This window comes from Lactuca virosa, chromosome 7, assembly GCF_052849685.1.
Source record: "Lactuca virosa cultivar CGN04683 chromosome 7, Lactuca_virosa_CGN04683_v6, whole genome shotgun sequence".
In the NCBI taxonomy this organism is placed as follows: Eukaryota; Viridiplantae; Streptophyta; class Magnoliopsida; order Asterales; family Asteraceae; genus Lactuca; species Lactuca virosa.
Window position 1 is genome coordinate 260,793,620 of NC_136432.1, and position 17,409 is coordinate 260,811,028.

At 34.2% G+C, this 17,409-nt stretch overlaps 1 protein-coding gene across 1 annotated transcript; it reads right to left on the reverse strand.

The window, feature by feature from the left end:
- Positions 1 to 7,034: 7,034 nt before the first annotated feature.
- Positions 7,035 to 8,049, reverse strand: LOC145127742 (uncharacterized). Its single transcript, XM_079062878.1, has 3 exons — positions 7,488 to 8,049; positions 7,281 to 7,414; positions 7,035 to 7,172 (listed from the first exon to the last, which is right to left on the reverse strand). Exons 1-3 carry the CDS (start codon positions 8,047 to 8,049, stop codon positions 7,035 to 7,037), a joined length of 834 nt encoding a protein of 277 aa, XP_078919004.1.
- Positions 8,050 to 17,409: the final 9,360 nt, after the last annotated feature.

Below are 17,409 nucleotides of genomic sequence, written 5' to 3' on the forward strand. Positions count from 1 at the left end.
TGTTTTTCATTATTTGAATTAGTTAGGTTGTCCCTAGAAGCATGTTGCTGCATGTCGTCCAAAGCCTCCATGACTCAATGTGTGTGTACGAAAGCCTTAATGAAATGTTTCGTACGAAAATTTATTCCTAATCAGGCTTATATTCACATTAGTCTCTGAGCTACCTTACTCTTCTCACAATGAGTTAAGAGTTTCCTGTTTGGTCCAAAACATAACAAAGGTACTTTTCGTGTCTTACACCAATCTTTTTCATCCAAAACATTCTTACACGATCACACACAAAGACGTATATCCGAGAGGTCTCTGATCAAACCCATCGAGACTTAGATATATACAAACTCTGTGTTTATGATCTGACATCATGAGTCCGTGATGGAAGTGAAACCCAAAAATCTTACAAATTAAGGAATTGACGGGGAACATTGTTCCAGATATATACGAAACTTTTGTTTCTGTACCAATGTTCGAAACCACAAATCATATTCATTTCGATTGAGTGGTCTTGATCAAGCATTCGAAACCCACGATGTTTGTTACCCAATAAGATCCAGTATACAAATGTTTTATGAATATGATTTCCATGTGAGTTTCATTCGAATGTCCTAGTCATGTTAAAATTTTTCAAAGTCGACTTGTCACTGACTACACTGGTCATACAAGTAATTTTTGTTACACTTTATCACCACATGTAACGAAATTTTGAACCTACCCACAAAGCATTCTGAAAAGAACCCCTTTGATACTTATCAAAAAGTATTCGATTGTAATTCACGAGAACATACACAAGCTGTTGATCATCTCTCTTGATGATTAACGAAGCAACCTTTGCCCGGGGTTTAACTGCCTTCGTGTCAAATTAAATTTTTGACATCACAAAATTCAAAAAAAAAAAAAAAAAAAAAAAAATTGTTGTTTCTTTTCTAAACTTTCTTTGGCACACTACACACACGAAATCCTTGAGGTTCTGAGTAATACCAACTCAGGCTGATGATTTCGAACATCTGGCAAATGACTTCGCTTTTTATCCCAAAAGTGAAAGAGCCTTGCCTCCATTCGAAGGGTTCTAACGGTTACAATTCTATTAAGGGGATAATGACAGGCTGTGTATACGTGACGTGTGGTATTCTGCCCGGTTTTCTAGGTGATGTGACAGACACTTTTTGACGCATGGCTATCTTTCCGCTGTACAGGTCCGATTTTCAAGGTGCCACGTCGGATCTCATTAAATGCATCCCGCTTCAAATTCAAATCATTTAGGGTTACATATAAAAGGGGGTTCAAGAGTACTTTATACGTTTACGCGATCAAAACTCAAAACTTCCCAAATTCTCTGTTCTTCATCTTTTTCAAACCCTAACAATGGCGACTACTGCTCATGTCGATCCTTCTACTGAAGATACTTCTTCTGCACCAGTTATGAAGATTCAATCTACCAATTATTATGTGGATGGTGAACTTTCTCAATGTCCAGAAGAATTCGAGATGCTTATTGTTTCTTTAAAACACTCTGTTTTATCCAAAGCAATGTTCAATTCCTTTTCTGTTCCGGTATCCTGGCTTTCTCAAGCAGGATCTACTGCCACATACAACAAAGCCTCTGATTCGATTACTTTTCACCTAATCAATGACAAAAAGGTTAGGCTTTCCAAGAAACTGTTTTGTCAGATTCTTGACATTCCAAATACACCTCCTTTTGTTGAATTTCAATTCTCCCAAATAATTCATATGTTTAATGAAATGAGATATCAGCCCCCATTGTCAAAGATAAGTGACTTTAAGAAGTCTGGTCTTCCAAAAGTATGGAATTTTTTGTTTGGGATATTTTTGCGTTGTTTAACCGGAAGAACAGTTGGATTAGATAAAGGAAGGATGGAGGTTTATGCCATGGTGGCTGGTTTATACTATGATCTTCCAGCAGACTACTCTACACAGCTATGGAAGGAATTCCAAAAAGGAGTAGAACATACGAATGTTGTTCATGGCATTTCGTGTGCTAGGTACTGGAGTCTAATTCTACAACATTTTTACAACAAGGAAGGCATCTTGGTTTCAAATGAAGAAGAGAAGGTTACTTTTCAATCTTATCACTTTCCGAAGGAAGTTGTTGACAATGATGATGAATTTCCAAATGTTGCTCGGATTCCAGATGCGATGCTTAAAAGGGTGGATCCTACGAATCCTGTTTTGATTGCATATCTGAAAACATTCGATTCTTCTATTCCTACGGGAATTTTGTTTCCACGCGACGAAAAGAAGACCAAAAAGTCGAAGAAAGCTGATCCTGCTTCACCTGAAAAGAAAACGAAGGGTTCAACATCCTCTAAATCTCCAAAGAAGAAGACAGAAAATGTTGCAGTGACAGTTGAAGCAACACAAGTGATTGAGCCAATAGTGGAAGAGACTCAAGAGAACATGATTATTCCTTTGAAAACAGGGATGTTTCGAAGAATCAAGATGAAATCCACTCACAAACAAAAGTCACCATCACAGAAGTTGATTCGCAAGCCTCAAATTACTCACCAAGGAGTTTTCATTCGTGAGGTACCTGTTCCTGTTTCTCCCGGATCCAAGAAAAGAGCAGCAGAAGATATGGCAAAACACTTGTCACAACCGAAAAAGAAGAAGACGAAGAAGACTCGAAAGATTGTTTTATCTACTGAGTCTACAGAAGAGGATGAACGAATACCAGAAACTCCAGAGTTCACTTCTATCATTACAAGTTCCATTCCTGAGAAAGACTGTTATCATACCACCCGAAGTTTCGATTGCCAAGTCAATTTTTGAGGAGGTTCGAACTTTAGGCATCCCTGCACACGTATCTGATACAGATGCAAATGTCAACATGGGTGAAGGTGGTTCGAAAGATGCAGATCAAGGTCCAATTATCTCTACTCCTTTCGAATCATTGGTTTCTGTTACAACAACATCTACTATTCCTCTCACATCAACCACTGTTTCACCAACCATTGAACATATCATCAATCAACCAATTACTTCCATTTTTTCCTCTCAATCCACTGATACACCCAAACCATCTTCACCCACTGAAACTGATAATGAAGGGTTTGGTGGAACATTCGAAGACCTAGAGTTTCATGATGAAGAAGAAGAATTTCCTGATCATATGTTAATGACAATGAAACAATACAAAATTCTTAATCAAAAGTTGAACTCCATCATTCAATCCCAAGCTGATCTTGGCGGAGGTTCATCTATTTCAAGTTTGGAGGTTGATTCTATGCTCAAGATGTTTGAATCAAGAGTAATCAACAAAGTTTCTGGAATGATGAAAGCCTCAGAGTCTGTTATTTTAGAAAAGGTTGATTACACAGATCAGAATTCTGAGCTTCGTGTTAAAACTCTCAGATCTGATTTTATGGGAGAAGTTAAGGATCTGCGAAGCATAAGAAAAGAACGACATGTTCTTTTTGTTCAGGAAGTCAAGAAAGTGAGGGAGGATGTTAACTCCCAAATTCACGAACTTCGTGAAGACATGAAAAAGGAAATTCTATCTGTTCAACATGATTATGCGTCCTTGAATCAGAAGGTCGATATCATTTGTGATGCTGTCACTCGATTTGTCAAACTATACGAAGGTTTGAGTCCTCAAATAACTCAAATCTCCAAGTCTGAAAGTGAAAATTTTGAAGGTGTGATCAAGTTGTTAAAGGAGTTGAAGGAGATCTCAACGAAACCGGTTTCGTCACCGTTGATTACTCCAGAATTTTTATCCCAGAAGTTTGTGCAGTTCGAAGCCATACTTAACAAGCAACTTGCTCCACTATTTCGCATATCCAGTCTTCTTCCCATAACTACTGCCCCTCCTGTTTTCACAGGGGTGCAAGGGGGAGAAAGGAAGTCAACAGAAGAAGAAGCGAAAGTGGTGGGCAAGGTATTTCCATCTAGCATCCCTTCAACAAAACCAGTAATTGTGTCTGCTCAACCAGTGACCTCAACAATCGTAACAACATTATCAATTACAAGAACAATTTCGAAAGGAATTATAATTGGTAAACCTTTGGAATCTGGTGGAAGTGGTTCGAAGCTAAAAGACGTAACTGAAAAATCTGCTTCGAAAGACAAAGGAAAATCAATTCTGGTTGAAAAATCTAAAGAAGAAAAGAAGGCTGAAGCTGAAGCTGAACTCGAGAAAATGAGGCTTATTCAAAGCATCATGACTCAGAGGGCTGGTGATCCGAAGGGCATGAATAAAGGTGATCCAGCAAAACATTACAACTATGAAACAATCGAAGCCTTGGTTGCCTTTAATCACATGTACTCATTTGATAAGAAGCCAAAACAGAGTTATGTGTTTACAAAAACTGATGCATGCCAGTTGGATTTCCCTATAAATGAGATGATGTTCATCATGCCTCAGTTCAAAGCTGAAGGGAATTTCAAAGAAAAAGATGAAGGGACTCATATGAAAATTCATTTTCATGCAGTACTTGGCAAAGCCCCTGAGGATGTTTGGTCATTGATCAAGATCAAGAAGGTGATAAGCATGAAAAAGGATGCGGTCTTTGAAAACATTGTTCAAAATGTTAAATATGTTGTGGCCAGGGCAAATGGAAAAACATGCGAATTCACTATTGCAGATTTTCCTCTGATAAACTTGTATGACCTTATACAAGTGGCATTGCTTCTGAAAGACAAATCCTTTTCTTTTCTGCAAAACACAGATCCAGAGGAATTCAAACTTGGAGTTGCTCACATCAAAATCTTCATTGAGAATTATTATGAGTGCCTAGCACTGACTGATGTGGAGTTGGCTACTGCAAAGGGAATGGAAGTAAAAGTTCCAATGGCTCCTTTGTTGACTCAGACTGAGTTAAAGAAATATACTGATGGAGAAATATGTTTAAAGCCATTTGGAATAGTTTTTGCTGGAAAGGATAAAGCTGGAAAAGCAAAGCGGTTTTTGTACCAAGCTAGCGAAGTGGAGAGATATTCTACATCACAATATACGAAGTTGATTGTTCGTATGAACCACTGCAAAAAGAACAATGAAGGAGACAAGAAGGAATTGAAGAAAATTATTTCTTGGTATACTGAGGTTCGAAGAGTTTTGCTGTACTCCATTACTCTACTTACAAACTGAAGACTTCGACTTTGATTACAAAGGGGGAGATTGTTAGGGTTGAAATGTTGTAATAGTCGAAGTTTGTATTTAGGGTCTTCGAACATTTTTGTAATGTATTTTACTAGGGCATAATATTCGAAGCTTCATGTTTAGTCCTTAGTATATTTTTTGTACGCTTTTCTCTTCTATAAATAGGAGTGGTTACTAGTGTCTTAGTAACGAAGTCTTTACAGAATATTCATTGTATTCTGTAAAATTTGCAAAAGCGTAATAGAGCCAAATAGATCATATTTACATCGGTGTTCAAATCTTTCAATTCTACTTTGAATTTACACTCTAATTCGTTCATTACTTGATTCATTGTCTCATCCGCTATTAAAAGGAATAAAGTAGCAGTCAAATGCTAGTAAATAGTAGTCAATGGCTATAACACAGTAGTGGTAGTCAAATGCTAGTAGACAGTAGTCAATGGCTATAACACAGTAGTCAAATTACAATCATGTGTCCAAAATTCACTGTATGATAAGACAACACTTAAAGTAGTAGTCACATGCTAGTAGAAAGTAGTCAACGCCTGTAACATAGTAGTCAAATTACAATGATGTGTCCGAAATTCACTATACGATAAGAAAACACTTAAAGTAGTAGTCAAATGCTAGTAGACAATAGTCAATGCCTGTAACATAGTAGTCAAATTATAATCATGTTTCTGAAATTCACTGTACGATAAGAGTAGTCCAATTGTCAAATACCTTACACGGAGATACTGTTTAAAACGACAAATATATTGTTCGAAAAGACAATACATTATGGACCTTGCCTTTCCATCTCCTACATACATATGTGTCCGCATGTGGTAAGCCCCTTACCTCCACAACCATAGGCACACTAAGTAATTGGTAACTGTCTCTTGTAACTCATTCGAAATGAGTTTCTCTGATAGTGAGCATGAAGAAAGCTTTTTACAACTTGCATGTTTACCTTCATAACCTAATCCATTTGTTTGTGTTGTTAAAAACGACATAAAATAACATAAGTTGCCATTTTTAGCTTACGATAAAAGTATGTTTTTAGTGTGATTTTCATGTTTTATATGTTGGTTACGTTTTTTTTACATAGTTGTTCGTCGGAAAATATCCGGATTTCAAATCCGATATCGTTACATCATTGGTTTTACCCTCGAAAGTATGCTTCGTGCTGTTAAAAACGACATAAAATAACATAAGTTGCCATTTTTAGCTTACCATAAAATTACATTTTTAAGTCTGATTTTCAAGTTTTATATGTTGGTTACGTTCTTTGTACATAGTTGTTCGTCGGAAAGTATCCGGATTTCAAATCCGATATCATTACCTCATTGGTTTTACCTTCCAAAGTATGCTTCGTGCTGCTAAAAACGACATTAAATAACATAAGTTGCCGTTTTTAGCTTACCATCAAATTACATTTTTAAGTTTGATTTTCAAGTTTTATATGTTGGTTACGTTCTTTGTACATAGTTGTTCATCAGAAAATATCCGGATTTCAAATCTGATATCGTTACCTCATTGGTTTTACCTTCCAAAGTATGCTTCGTGCTGTTAAAAACGACATTAAATAACATAAGTTGCCGTTTTTAGCTTACCATAAAAGTATGCTTTTAAGTCTGATTTTCATGTTTTATATGTTGGTTACGTTCTTTGTACATAGTTGTTCGTCAGAAAATATCCGGATTTGAAAAAAAATTAGAATTACAAATAAACATAACGTTACTAATAAACATAACATAAAACTGAAAGGAAATTAGAATTACAAGTAAACATAACATTACTAATAAACATAACATAAAACTGAAAGGAAATTTGAATTACAAATAAACATAACATTAATAATAAAGATAACATAAAAACTGAAAGGAAATTAGAATTACAAATAAACATAACATTAATAATAAAGATAACTTAACATATTACTAACGTGCAAATGGTGGTAAGACAACCATATTTTCAACTGGTATTTCCCAATGCAGAAGGATTGGAATAGGATTAACCGCCTCAGCTTGGAATGCATTTCGATACACCGCAGAAGTCAACTTATAATTTACCAATTGCTGTATTTATTCAACTGTAAGCCTTCTTAGTGATGTTATTCCATGTTCACAGGGTATGCCGCATTTTTGCCATTTGCCGCAAGTACAAATACCACATTCAACTTGTACCGTTTCTATGGTTAAATTTAAACTCACTTCAAATTTGTCACTACCAATATGTGTAACCTCATAACCATTAGACTGGTTCATTCTTCTTTCAAGCACGTGTTGTGCATAAGGGGTAAGATGACCATGCGTTCCCTCTGTGAATTTATTTGAGTTACAATCAAATAGGGGGTATATTAAGGTAAAAGTTAAATAACAAATATTTATTACCTCCGAATGCAGCTGGATAGGCGTACATTGTTTGTATCGACTGATGGACCACTTCAATGATTGACGTTATTGGTAACTCGTGTGAGTTTTTTGTTAGCCAATTCAATCCAATCGGAATGCTGATATCTTTCACATTGAAACGGACTTTAGGAAAAAAGGCTGGAGCCCATTTTGCAATTGCAATATTTTCAAGCCAGTGAAGATCATTCCCACTAACCTCATTTGTTAATTTGTTCAAACAAACATAAAATTCAGACACACTATAAGTTTTGCATGTCTTCCAGAACAACTGTTCCACAACGGTACTTCCTGTGGAAGCCCTAACTTTATCGGCTATATTTTTACAACAATACCCATGATATGAATCTGGGTATACCCGTTGAATGGCGTAGTCTATGGAATCAGACATATGGCTTATGAAACCAACTTCAATAGTGTCACCTAAGCATTCTTTTAACCTTCTCAGGAACCAAATCCAAGCCTTGTCACAGTCTATGCTTCCCAAAGCGAATGCTATGATCAGGGGTTCATGATTACCATCCAAAGCAAGAGCAACATACATTGTCGTTATGTTGGCCCCAATAAGGGGTACATGACCAACAAATATTGTTGGTATCATGGATGTGAGAAAGGTAGTAATCTGTAAGAAACGATACCAACATTAGGCAAATATGAACTTGAAATAAATAATAACTTAGTATAGAGAAGGACATACCACGCATCCCAATGCGACAAAACAAAATTGAAACCGGTCTTTCATATCTTTCTTACTGATTGTGAAAGAGTTATGATTTTTTCTTTCAAGATTATGAAAGAATATTGGTAGGTTGGAAAAACGTTTTTTGTATACCTCATTGAATCCACTCATTTTGCCAATTGGTATGTTCAATGAATAAGGTATGCACTATAAATGGATTTCATTTCAAATTGAATGCAGGGGTAATTATTCGTTTTTAGAGTAGTCATTTCGAAATATGAATACATTATGCAGGGTAGAAAGTAGTCAAAGTATGTAAAACAGTAGTCAAATAATGTCAAAGAGTAATCAAATTGTCAGATAACTTACAAACATGGATACTGTTTGATATTTATTTATCAGCCACAGTAGTCAAATTACAATCATATGTCCGAAATTCCCTGTACGATAAGACAACACATAAACTAGTAGTCAAATTCTAGTAGACAGTAGTCAATACTTATAAAATATTAGTCAAATTACAATCATGTGTCTGAAATTCACTGTACGATAAGACAACACATAAAGTAGTAGTCAAACGCTAGTAGACAGTAGTCAATACCTATAACACAGTAGTCAAATTACAATCATATGTCCGAAATTCACTATACGATAAGACAACACATAAACTATTAGTCAAATGCTAGTAGACAGTAGTCAAAAGCTATAAAATAGTAGTCTAATGGCAGTATATAATTGAAGATATATTTACCTGTCAACACTAATAAAAATTTACTTCTCATAAACCAAAGAAATGACAATTTAATTGTGGGGCTCAAGGTATTATAAGGACCTCAAGAACTACCAACAACCCTGGACGGTTATTTTACACTTGTCCTAAAGAGGTATTTGGGTTATCCTCTAATTATTTATATTATAATTTATTAGTGAATATTTACACAATATACATAATTTTTTTGATATTTATTTATCAGCCACCACAGTCTGGGTTTATTTGTTGGGTGGATGATGCAAAAGACAATAATTCGTTGATAATTTCTAACTTAGCTCGATCGAAGAAGAAGCTTCAAAGTAAAATACTGCACTTGAAGATAGCGTTACTTTGTAGTTGGATTTTCTTTGTTTGTGTTGTTGTCTACAAGTTGTAAATTGTAAAATGTAATGTATGTTATTATTTGTAATGGTTTATGTTTCCATCTATGGTAACTTGTTGTTCTATGCTTTTCATATTGTTTTGTACAAGTTGTAATCTATTTTTTTTTCTGATTTCGTTTAACTGTAGAACACATGTTGTTTACAAATAAAATTGTCAAAATTAGCAGACATGTCGTTTGACTTGTAACATTTTAAATTTTACATCTTTTTTGTCCGGTAATAACCTCGACCCATTTCATAATGAAACAAGTGAAAGACGCGACTCCAAAAAGAACCAATACGACATTGTGGGGAAATAAATTATTTGACATTAAAACACATCATAGGTATCTACTTTACTGTTGGAAATAAATTACTCATTAAAATACAATTACTTGGCATTAAACTCATTCAAATACAATTATTTAACATTAACATAATTAGATTACTAAACATAGGTAAACCAAATACTCTTACAAATTTATTTTTCCTAACCAACCACTAATAAAAACAAAGATACAGATATATATTACCTAAAAATTACAAATAAAAGACATACATAGACAGATATTCTACCTTAAAATTACTTAAACAAACAAGCAAATTATTAAAATACTAGTCATCTTCTTCCCACATCGGAAACTCATAAGGATACTGTTTTTTCATAGCAAGGACTTCCTTTCTTTTTTTCTCCAAATTGTACTCACGAAGTTCTAATTCACTCTTTAGCTTTCGAAAAATTTCTTCACTAGAGTGGATCGAACTCTCGGTAGATTGGATTTCTTGCCTAGCACTTTAATCCAATTCCTTTTACGGTCAATGTCATCCCAATAGTTGTCTAGAAGGTTTCGTTGGAAACGATAATCTTCAAAAGCCTTATCCACATCAGCTTCTCTTTGTAACAACACTTTTTCACTTCCTCATCCATCTTCTCCCCTAATAGAGGAAGATCGACTTGGGGAGGGGGATTGGTTGAAACGTTATGGGAATTTGACTCCTAAGGAGGCTTATTGTTGGACGTAGATGGCCAATTAAATTTTGCCAGGATCCTTTTCATCTCCTCTGATCTTTCTGTCATTTTCACACTTCAATTTTTTTATTGTTTCTTTGATTTCTAAATTGATAACAAATTTACATTAAATATGACATTAGATAATAGTCAACGGCTGGAATATAGTAGTCAAAACCTATAAAAATAGTCAATCGAATAAATTAGTAGTCAAACACTAAAGAGTAGTCAAAACCTATAAAAAAGTAGTCATATCCTATTTGACAGTAGTCAAAGCCTATAAGAATGTAGTCAAATTATAATAATGTCTTGGTACGATATGACAACACATAATATAGTAGTCAAAAGCTATTTGACAGTAGTCAAAGCCTATAAAAAGTAGTTAAATTGTCAATTATATATAGACTTAAATGTAGTCAATGGCTAGTAGATAGTAGTCAAATCCTATAAGAATGTAGTCAAATTACAATAACATCTTGGTACGATATGACAACACATAATATAGTCGTCAAAAGCTATTTGACAGTAGTCAAAGCCTATAAAAAAATTAGTTAAATTGTCAATTATATATAGAGACTTAAATGTATGCGTCTGAGATTTACAAATCGTATATTACTGGTTAATCTATAACCCTCATACACATATAATCATGTCCACCTCTCAAGAAAAATGGTGGTTGGTGCCAAAAGAGAAGCGATTGCAAATGTTAATAAAAGAAGAAGAGATCAAGAACGAGATTAAAGGCGTTGAAGAAGATAGGAAATGGTTGGATAACTTACAAGCCAATATTTGGTCTAAAATGAGGTCGGTTCGAGATAAAGAACGCGACATAAAAACTGCAAGGATTTGGGTACGAGATGCAATAGACTACGCCAACAAAGAAGAGGTTAAAATGGAAAAGATTCTCAAAACATACAAAAAAATTACGACTGGGTGAGTCAAGAAAAAGCAAAATTTCCAAATGATTTTCCAGATTTTTTAATTTAATAATTCTTGATTAATCAAGTAGTAAGTTTATGCATTATTTATGAGTTTATCTATGTAATAAGTTTTATATTTGCTTGTTTATTATGATTAATCTATATAATATGTACTATTCTCTTGCTAGTTTGTTTATGTTTAATAATTAGGGGACATTTGGTTAACCAATCGTCATGAAACAGTACACATTGAATGTCACTAAAAACCTACAACTCGGACTAACTAAAAATCACCTCGCTAGAAGATCCATAATATATCATGCCCATCCTATAGCGAAACTGAGTAGCAGCAACAACAGGTGCCATCGATATACCAATCGGTCGACCTGAAACAAGCTGATCCATGTACATCAGCGTAAATACACCGCACTCTCCAAACATGCCTTCTTGTTGGGGCACGTCCGTAACATCCGTAACAGTGATGGATGCTTTCTGAACAGGAAAATCCATGTGGTTCCAATAGCCAATGTCCATCAGAATGCGGTCCATAAGCTCTTCAAACCGCACAAAATCAATAATCTTCACGGCGCCAAATAATCGCAAGTTGTCGTACAAATTCAATGACAGCGTGTCCATCCATAACTCGCCATGTACCCAATGATGTGGGTTGATGCATATTGGAAAATAAACCTGTTTTAACACATAACCGTTGCAATTAATTACAGTGTTTAATTAGTGTAATATGACAATTAAATTGACTCATATATATTATTTCTTTACCTACACGGTCAACTTCTAGCCAAGATTTACATCTATCCAATGGTTCAAACGGATTTCTGTGCACTTCCTGTCCACTGGAACATCTCAAATGCACCAAAAAATGATGATGGCATGATTGTCCATCGAGCATCGTTCGGTCTCCGCTCATTCAAAAGCCTTCCCCATATGTCAACATGCTGCATTTAAATTTAATTTAAACATAAGTAGCTTATAAATTATTTAAATTTTAAATATAAATGAATGTCTTCATACCGCTTCATCTAAATATCCCAAGTCACTTGCATAAAAAAGCAGATCCCAAAACTTTGCTTCCATTTTTTCATTGTATAACCGATGTTTCAAAAAAACAACCGGTTTGTTTCCCATGCATTGAGCAGGGGCGTTACAACACGGATTCACATACGACTCCAATAAAAGTGTCGGGGGATCGCTGACAAATACGGGGGGTGCTGGTTCGTTGCGTATTACCCCACCTATACGATATCGGGGGGCATTTTGAACCTACATTATATAAGCAGTCAATAAGTATCCATATAATAATAAAATATTTAACATACTTACCGAAACGTATGGAGAGCTAAGATATTGAGAAGGTTTCAATTGCCTAACCGGACGACATGCTTTCACAATAGGAGGCCCGGGTATATGATTTTCCGCATCCACAATGTCGCTAGCAACAACCTTCTTTTTCTTCTTCTTCTACGAAAAACATATGAATTTTTTTAATATACTTTGATAAAATAAAAAGTTTAATATACAAAAAAATTATAACCTCCTTCACGATTTGTTTTTGTTTTCTACGATCAAACTCTGGTGGATTATCAACATCATCATCCTCGTTTACTCGATTTGATTTCTGTGGACTACCAACCACATTATCATTCCCCTACATTTAAAGAAAAAATAATTAATAAAAAGCTTCGTTAAAAAATTAATTAATACATCATATTTCGTCAAATTGATAGTAAATTTCTAAAATTAATTATTTTATCTCAAAAGCTTCGTTAAAAAATTCTTCCAAGTCATCATCGTCTCGAGTTCCGCCTTTATTTTTCATTCCTCGGATTTCTTCCTCCAAAGATTGATGTCTTGCCATTATTTCTCGCACGGTTTTTTTGTTAATTCCCACCGTATGAGTTCCCTCGGTGGACTTGGTAGATTGGCTGTTTCCACAGGATGGATCAGACGAAGATGTCCCCTACATAAATTATTTCATATATCAATAATTGTGGAAAATTTTTAATATACTAGATTATGCTTTTACAAATTTACTTACATATTTCTAAAGTTGTAGCGTACAGAAGAAGGGACTTTAGACGATTCACAATTCAGACTAGTAATATATGACAAATAATGTGGAGTAGAGGACTCGGCATCTGAGGCAATCATCTTTTTTTTTCGGGTTGATCTGCCTCGCCCTGATCAACATCGATAATATCGCAAACTTTCGCCCAAGTTAACCTTCTAATATAAAACCACCGCAAGATACGAGGATATAAATAATTGCTTCGTATCGCAACATTTCCCCGAATTACTGGGAACATCTCCCATATCCATATCTTGTAATAAATATACATTAATTTATAAGTGTTAGCACTAACTAAAATTATCAAAAAATAAAAACCGAAAAATTTATGAATATATTTTTTTAATTACTTAAATATACCTTCAAAGGAATAACAAAACTCGATAGTGTATACACAATCGGTTTTGTTGGATGTTTGGACATATGATCCTCAAATTTCTTAAACATACCCGACAATCTAGGTTATGTTTTAGTCCATTGATAACTCCCCAAAGAGAACCTATATTATATGCAAAAGTATTAGTTAAACGTATAAAAATTAGTATTTCATTATAAATATGAAATTGACAAATACCCATTCCATTGATCCAGGTTCTCCACCACCCACAAAAATTCATTGGTGACTTTATCATTGAGCTCCTTTCCCAAAAACCTTGATTGAGGATGTATAGCAAAATGGCACGGACACCGTCGTGAGCCGATATATCATTGAACCGTTGATTCAAGATAAGGAGCTCTAAATCTTCTACAAGTAAAGAAGTGTCCGTGTGATATGGGAGGACTCTGGACCGAAATGTATTTCCAACATATCCGTATTTATATATAGTTGAAAATTTGATCCTTGATCTAGGACACCGGCCATGTAAAGTCCGGTCACAAGACAAAACTCCTCGGGCCCAAATGACAGTGTATGTCTAGAAAACCTAAAATGTAGACGCTCAGCTACGTCCGTTTCAGCAGTAAGACGCAACATATGCAATAACAGCCCATGAATAAGATGTCCGTCTCCGGACTGAGCTGGTAGGTCCAACAAGTAACCGAAGCTAGTTGTTGAAAAAATATTGCGCACGGGTCCGTTCAAGCCACTCAAAACTTCATGCAACTTATGACATGAAGCTTTGACAGATAAGTGACCCATCATCCTTTTGTTTGGAAGCTACAAAATTAAATAAACATTAAGGTTAAATAAAGTTTTATAAAAGTAAAATAGTGATAAACAATTAGATAAAGCACACAATATAAGACTTAATTATTTCATATATTCTATTTACTTTGTATAAAATACCAAAAGAAATTAATTAACAACACTTTTTGTATTTTCTATACTAATAGTATACCAAATATAGCATTGTACTTTGAAAATGGTGTGATAATAACATATTTTGTAACAAACCCGAAACTACCAAAACACAATGTTATATTATCAATACATTATACCTTAAAAATTCTACCCATTATAAACATATAAACTTCTTCAAATGGAAAGTACATTGCTATTGTATGCTATAATCGCAACATAGAAAATAACATACTTTATCATAAAATGAAAACATGGAATCATAACATATACACAATTGTTAAAAATACGTAGAAACATTAGTTTTTTTGAAAAAAAAATGAAAAAAATATATATAAAACAGTAGGTCTTAGGAAATCTACAGTCTCAAGATTTTTTTTTTTCTAAAAAAAAAAAATCACGGAATCGATGATATAGACAAGTGTTTATTGGTTATAAATTTTTTTTTTAAAACCCCGAAAAAAAACATAGGTTTTTTGGAAACCTATGGTGTACAACCCTTAATGCACAAACTGTGCATTAAATGGTTGTACACCGTAGGTTTCCAGAAAACCTACGGTTTCGTTATTTTTTTGCGTTTTATGAAAAAAAAAATCATCAATATATTACATATATACAATTCCGATCGTGTAGTATCAAATTCAAAAAAAAAACGAAAAAAAATATTTTTCCGTCTGGTTCATACGAAACCGTAGGTGTACAAGTCGACAATGCACAATCTGTGCATTGCTCACATGTACACCGTAGGTTTCGTATGAAACCTACAGTTTTATTTTATTTTTTTTTCGATTTTTTTCAAAAAAAAACTTAACCATATATACAAAACCTACTTCGAATCACGAACACGGTAAAATTTTGATGAAAAATAGACAAACATGGTTGTTCTTTGGTTCCTCCATTGAGAGAAAAAGGTAGCCAAACCCAAAAAACTAAAGTGGAAAATGACCTAATCTTAAAAAATTACACATTATACACCACTGGGCTAATGGGCCACGAAAAAGTAATGGCCGTAAAACAGTAGACCATTACCACAAGATAGTAGTCAACATAGGGTTGACCGTAGTCAACGCCGTCGACCGTAGTCAACTCTATGTTGAATACTATTTTGTGGGCTATTTTTGGCTAAGATCAAATTTTTTGCTATTTTTTGATAAGTAATTAACCATTATGGCTAGATTAGTAGTTTTCCCTCATATTTATAGTAGAAGAGGGTGCTAGTGAATTTAGAGAGAAGCCATCACTAAATCAAGTGTTGTGTACCATTATGTGCATGTATGCACTCCAATGAGGAAGAAAGAAGAGGCATGGTCATGTGCATTTGCAGCAAGGGAAGAAGCAAGAGGTCTATGAGTTGGCCATATACTCTTGTGCAAGGCATGTGGGTCCTACATGAGGTTACACCCTCATTAAGTGTCTAAAAAACACCTAATCGGGTGCATCGGGATCCGAATGTCGAGAAATTTTTTCAAACATGCTGATGGATAGAGTTAAATTCAATGATTCCAAAAACTCAAACGGATTAAGTTTTCGAGTTACGAAAGTCTGGGAAATCACGTTTAAAGTTTCACGTCTAAATAGCCCGTAACGCTCGATTTTTCGATTTTCGCACATATTTTTGCTAAAAATATTTTGAGTATGAAATGAAATATTAGGCTATAGCCTGAGTCCAAAAACACTCTCCAAATTTTCATCGGAGGTGTGTAAGTGCCTCAACGGATCTATTCAGTTTTACGCGATTAAAGAAAACCAATGTTTTACTGTCTATTTTCTTAAAACTGTCGTATCTTCTGCACACGAACTCCGTTTTGGACATTATTTATATTTTCGGAAACAGGGGAACATGTATTATAAGGTATTAATGTTTTCCTGGTTCATAACTACTTAATACAATTTTTCAGTTTTTCAGACGCATTAACCATTGTTGCAATTTGAGCTGTTTGATTCGTTTGACAAGTTACACATTTGGAAGTAAGGTATCATTTGACATATTATAATATTTAAAATGAACTCATTTATTTTACATTAGATGCACTAAAACTGAATGAGTTAAATTAAAAAAATATATTTATTTTAGCTTAGTCGTTTGTAGTCTATGACCTAAATTTCGGGATGTCACAGCATGCAATTATGTTGAAATACTACAAAACTAAGAAAAAGACCTAGTATATATATATATATATATATATATATATATATATATATATATATATATATATATAAGTTAGAGATGGTAGCATAAAAAATCTGTTTTCAAATCTTATCGTGTTACTAAATTTTAGAGTTCAATCACTATTAATACAACATTTAGCTTGTGGTCATATTTACCATATAAATTGTGGTCATATTTGATTGACTCGAAATTTCTAAACTGAGTAAAGTTAGCTGAAAAAGTATAAGATAAATGATAGATGATAAGTTTGCTTAGGCTTCGGTATGGTTGATATATCCATGTGTGAAGACTGGCATGGAGGCGATGTACACACGTGAACACCACCCCAAAGGTGTGTAAATGGTGGTGTGACGTGACTCCGTCTATGAGCGAAGATGAGGGAGTTGATTGGTTAATGTCATTTGAACGTTTTTTGTGTACGTTGGATGAATTAAAAAAATTAAATTTAAACCTTAACACACACACACACACACACACACACACACACATATATATATATATATATATATATATATATATATATATATATATATATATATATAAACACTTAAACATATGTTTACATCCTTCAAACACACTTTTTCAACAATATGAATAATTTTTTTGCTT